The sequence below is a fragment of the Budorcas taxicolor genome, chromosome 11 (assembly GCF_023091745.1).
Source record: "Budorcas taxicolor isolate Tak-1 chromosome 11, Takin1.1, whole genome shotgun sequence".
Classification (NCBI taxonomy): Eukaryota; Metazoa; Chordata; class Mammalia; order Artiodactyla; family Bovidae; genus Budorcas; species Budorcas taxicolor.
The window spans coordinates 81,164,311-81,170,310 of NC_068920.1; the positions used below are offsets into that span (position 1 = coordinate 81,164,311).

Below are 6,000 nucleotides of genomic sequence, written 5' to 3' on the forward strand. Positions count from 1 at the left end.
GACCCCCTGTCTCATCTTCCTCATTTCTAGAATCTTAAAATTCCAAAATGTAATTATCAATATCTCTAATCATAATTCCTTATCTGCTCCCCTTCCCCTCTCTTACAACTCATTGAGATTTCTCATCCATGGAGCTCTCATTTACACCTCCATTATCTCTCTTATAGCTTAACTTTCAATCTTCTGAAATATCCCTTATTCTCTTCATCTCTACTGCAGCCACAAGCAACCAACAATCCTTCTCTACCCCTTTACCTGAACTGATGGGTGCTGCAGGAAGAAACTCTCACAACCAGCAGGCCAACGAATGCTCTTCAAACCTACAATGCTCTCCACATTCCACACTGCTCAGCAATCCTTTCTAATTCACTGGTTGGCTCCTTCTCCCAACTCCACAGCGGCAATTCCAAAACTTAAGCTCCTTACTCATTTCTCTTTCCTCGCTCTACGTAAAGGATCTTGTCTTTCATCGTGAACATTGAGGCTAGCTAGCATGAACTCCCTGCTCCTCAACCTACAAACCCATTTTATCTCACCCCCTCCCACCTCAGAAGAAAGGATATCACTCCTGCCAGAGGCAGCATATCATCATTAATACTGTTTTAAAATGCAGACTCTGTAACCAAGTTATCTTTTCCAAACCTCAGTTTTCTCTCTTACAAAATAGACACAATAATAGTATCCTGTGAGAATCAGGGAACACATGAGGCACTTAAAACAGTGCTTGGCAAATAATTTGAGGCAAATACTAGTATCTTCACTATCATTCTCCATCAGTTACTTCCTCAAAGCATCCTAACATAACAAGTTTCCATCACCTTCAAATAAAAAACAAGTGTCTTCCGCAACCTGAATCCCCTTGCTGTCACAGAAGAATCTTTTCCCTTCATTCACAAGATTGAAGGGGGAAAAAAAAATCTGAAAAAAAAAAAAAAAAATATATATCTATTCTTGCTACTCGTTTTTCATGTTTTTTTAATCTTTTTTTTGTTTGTTTTTCTAATTTCTATTCTCACACATAAACTGCCGGACATAAGTACCTGAAGTACTTATAAGACATAAGTAGTTAGATTATCTAACTACTATTTTTCAGGTACTTTATTTGACTTTTCTATAGCCTGACACAGTTAATGACACTTTCCTTGAAACTCATCCATTCTCAGCTTCTCGGACACTAGGGTCTTATTCTTTCTACCTGACTCTTGCCTTCTTAATCTCCTTCACTCACTCCTTTCCCTTTGCTCTTCCCTACACTCTATCGTTCATTTTATTCCTCCAGTTCTCATGCCAGCCTAAGTGCATTCTTACTTCTAATCATTTTCAGTGGGTGGCCTCATTCACTTTTTTAAAAACACCTTCTTTGAGGTACAATTAACACACGATAAATTGCAAATATCTGAGCTGTATAACGCGTTAAATTTTAATACGCTCCTGAGGTGGCTCACTGGTAAAGAATCTGCCTTCCAATGCAGAAGTCGCAGGAGACACAGGTTTGACCCCTGGGTCGGGAAATCTGCTGAAGGAAGAAATAGCAACCCACTTCACTGGTCTTTGCTTGGAAAAGTTCATGGACAGAGAAGCCTGGCAGGCTACAGTCCACTGGGTCAAAAAGAGTTAGATGACTGAGCACACACAAGAATGCATGCATATGCTCCTGAAACTATTAGTACAATCAAAAAAACAAATGAACATAAATGCCTCTCCCCAAAACAACTCCTGACTTGTTTTCCGTCACTGTAGACGCATCTTTCTATAATTTTACAGTATATACTATGGTGTTTTGGGCAGTACGGGGTGTTACCAGCTTAATTATTTTGAGCAACGTTGTCTCATATATCAATAGTTCATTCCTTTTTACTGCTGAGAAGTACTTCAGTGTATGGCTATATCACCATTTGTTGTACATTCACCTGCTGATAGACATCTGGATTATTTCCAATTTTTTGCTGAACAGAACTGCCATGAGCATTGTTGTATAACTCCTGAATGGATAGCTTTGTCTATCTCATGGCCCCACCCGCACATCTAGAAGTCCCAAATCTGTTCACCAGATACCAACAACCAACTGCCAGTCCTACAAGTCCACCTGGATAACCAGAAGGGACTTTAACAAGTTCAAAACTCATTTTATAATGCTACTCCTTCCACCCCAACAGGTACTCCTCCTACATTCTCTATCCTGACTAAAGACACTCAAACCAGAAACTTAAGAGTCCTCCTATGCTTACCACTTACCCCAATCACTATGAGTTACTAGATCCTGTCAATTCTGCCTTTTAAACATCTCTCAACTATAGAATATCCATCTCTACACTTTCATCCTAACTCAAATGCTCCCAATTCAAATATATATCATCTCCTGGCTGGACTATTAAACTAGCTTTCTAACTTTTCTCCTTATCTTCAGTCTCATTCTTCTGCAATCCATTTTCTATTCTATGGCCAAAGTGGATTTTCTAAAATCGAAATCTGATGTTATTCCATTTAAGGTTCCTCAATGACATCTATCCCCTCAAAGTAAAAATCATTCTCCTTAGCTCAACATTAAAAAATTCTCTATAAACTACTTTTCCCTCCAAACTCACCCTCTGCCACTTCTCATCATGTTAGAACTTAGTCATTTCTGGATAATGTCAATTCCCTTTTAATCCTTACTGCTGAGGGCAATACTTGGTCTGCAGTAGGCACGACAGACTCATGCAATAGATAAGATCGGACTTTAACAGGTGGGATCCATTGAGACCTTCTGGAAATTTTCAAGAAAAGAGGTAGCCCTGTCTGGCTGAAGCATAAAGTATATGAAAGACTAGGATAGGCAATCCATTCAGAAAAGCAGGATGAAGCCAGATCACTGATCAACATCAAGTCTATTTCAAAGAATACACACTTCATTCTACGCCCTCAAAAGACATCGATGGTTCTGAACAAATGTGTGACATATTCAAAAGCGTCCTATAACTTCCGAAATCTGAAAAATAGTAAAGGAGAGGTGGGGGCAGTGAACTCAGTTAAAAGGCTATAGCAGTAGCCTGGGAAAGGGGACCCAAGTGTAGTTGGAGTAGGAGGGAATTGATTAAATGAACATGTCAAGGAAAATGAACCTACAGGCTCTTCCTGGGTGTGGACAGTAAGAAATGACATCAGTCTTGAGCCAGTCAAATGAAATAATACAGCTATGAAGAGAAAAAAATTTTTTAAATAGTAAGTGGAAGGGACGGAGCTGATGGTTTTCCTTGGCTATTCCCTACCCATTCATTCAAATTTAAGTGCCAACTAGGTGTCAGACACTGTATACATGGAGGATGAAATGAGGGTAAAATACCATCCCCATTCCCAAGGACGAACCAATCTAATTGGGGTGGTGAATTTAAATAGGAAAAAAATAGGAATTGTTAAGTGCCTGGTTAGGGTGCTAAAAGAACAGTCAGACTAAAAGACTATCCAATTCAGGCCTGAGGATCTGAGAAAAGATCTGAGATCCAGTGAGCCCAGAGGATGAGCAGTTAGGCCAGGCCAAATGCAGTCCAGGTGAAGAAAAGAGCATATCCAAAGAGCCCCAGGCTAGATAACACAAGTTGATGCATCTGCAAACTACAACAAGCCTAAAGGAAGATACGGAGGTATCCACATGAAATATCTAACTTGTCTTTGGTGGCTTAAAATCATCTTTAGTGGATATCTTAAGTGGGAATTGGAAGAAATCTCACACATCAACTAGACTGAGTACATTTTCACCCCCTCCCATCACTTCTACTGCCATGCAAGGGTATCTCTGCTTAAAGTCAAAGCAGGGTTATGTAAATAAGCAAAGAGGGCTGGTGGGGGCTGTGGTAAATCAGAGACAGATGGGCAGCCATTTACTCAGCTCCAGCAGCTTACTGCCCTGCTTGAAGGCTGGCCCACTGTGGAGAGATCTTCCCATTCTCCAAGAAAAGTTCAAGATTCAGATTTTATGTAGTAACACCCATTTAAAAATAGTGGCAATTACATTAGAAACAAAAAAACACTATGCCAGCCAAACAAAATGTTTCTGTGGACAGATTTCAGCAAGGGCCACCAGTGTGGCAGAGGTAGGCCTGGTCTGCTAACTCCTATGATGTTCATCTCACTGCTTCATAGGACCCTCAACTGATAGGGTTTCATGGTGATTCCCCTGGGATAGGAGCTGCTTGCCTCCAAGCAAAACAGTCCCAAACTGATAGTGTTTTATGAGTTCTTTTATATATTTTCAATAATTTTTCTGTCTCCTCCCCACCCCACACCCACCTTGGCCAGGATACCTGCTTCTGGAATCACTGAGACTTCCCATTTCCCATCTACTACAAGCTAAGATGGCAAGCTTGCAGGTAAAGCGAAAGTAAACAGGGTGAGAGCCTGACAGGATTTCTAAAGAATAAAGTATGTAAGGCATATGGCACACCTTTATTTTTCTTAGAGAACAGTATCAGAGATGTCTGTGACTAATCAGACATCTGAACAAAAAAGTCAGTAAGTTACACGTGAAATATACCAGCAAATTCTGCTAACAAACCAAATAGCTTCCACTCTAAGATACCAAGAGAGGGAGAACGGGACAAAAGGGAAAGTAAAAGTTGCTGGCCTCTGAGAAATATCAAACACCTTTTTAAAAGCATGAATGTTTAGGAGAAAGGGTACCCTATAACCTCAAATCTGAGTGAAGAGCAAAATTAATTTTTAACCAGATACCACGAAATATTTTTTGAGAAATGACGATTTAGATACCTATTAAGAGAGTAAAGCTACCCCTGTATTTATAAGGTTAAAAGAAAACAAAAATACTGACAGCCTTTATTAATATATTCATTCAGACATCAGTTGCTGATGTTTTAATGTATTTATTAAGTCACAACATTGCTTTAGAAGCTTTGAAAATGTAACATTTCGTAATTATACTAAAACGTGTAAAAGTACAGATCACGGGGTATATAACTTTAGATAACAATGTGGCAAGCTCGAAGAAACAGAACTGCTAAAATTTCTAATCAACAAACCGAATGACAGGACCAAGGTTTTGAGAGAGAAAGAGACGTGGGAGTGGGGGTGGGGGGAGGTGGGGAGGGGGAAAGAAAGGGAGGGAGGGAGGAAGCAAGAAAGAAAGAAGGAAAGAAAACAGTGGCCTGTGCACCCGCCCCTGTAAATCGGAGGAATGGGGGAATTCAGGGGAATGAAGAGTGATTACGAAGGGCGAGCAAAGCAGGCCATCCATGTTCCTGCTGGCAGGCGAGCTCCGCAATTACTTAGGGCAAGCGTTACGGCCAGAGCATTCTTGAACCCACTAGGACGAGCATACAGGACACCTAAAACCGGAGGCTGACAGCAGCTCCGAGAGAGCACAGAGAAGGCAGAGAAGCGGCCTGCTTTGACCTCCAGTGAAAACTGAGGCTCCTCCAACTCTCGTCTCTGAATCAGGGGCAGGGCAAGCTCTCAGCGGTTGGATTCTTCGGACAAATTCTCCCTGGCTCCCTGCGGCCTTCCCACACGCCACACGGGGTGACTGTCAACACCGAGAGCCAACGAGTGCGGGGGAACCTCTCCGGGTGTGCCGTCCCTTCTGGGAGGCGGTGAGACCGGGAAGAAAGACGGCCCCGCGCGCCCCGCCTCCCCAGCCCTTCCCCGACCCGGGCCCGGTGCTCTCGCCCAGGCTGCAGCCGGGGAGCCGGGTCTCGTGCGCTCCTCACCTTTTTCAGCGCAGGCACCAGCAGCCCCCGCCACTTGGGCGCGTTCTCCTCGCTGAAAAACTCGTACGGCAGCTGCTGAGCCTGCATGGTGCCCCCGGGGCGCCTCCGGGCGGGGAGAGGGGCGGCGGCGGCCGGGCCAGGGAGCCGCGAGAGGGTGAGCTCGCAGCGCGGAACAGGGCCGCGGTCCCACCGGACGGCCCGGCCCCCTTGGGGCGCCGAGCGGCCGGGCTAGCCCCGGAGAGGGGGCTGGGGGGCGAGGCCCGCGCCCGGCCACCTACCCGACACAGGCACCAGCCGCGGA

The 6,000-nt window shown here is 43.9% G+C and overlaps 1 protein-coding gene across 1 annotated transcript in view; it reads right to left on the reverse strand.

Moving 5' to 3' along the window:
* The window catches only part of SOS1 (SOS Ras/Rac guanine nucleotide exchange factor 1), a 127,630-nt gene extending 121,844 nt beyond the window's left edge, over positions 1-5,786 (reverse strand). The window contains exon 1 of the mRNA XM_052647909.1: positions 5,700-5,786. Within this exon, the coding sequence (XP_052503869.1) occupies positions 5,700-5,786 (87 nt within the window). The remainder of the gene's footprint in view (positions 1-5,699) is intronic.
* Positions 5,787-6,000: the final 214 nt, after the last annotated feature.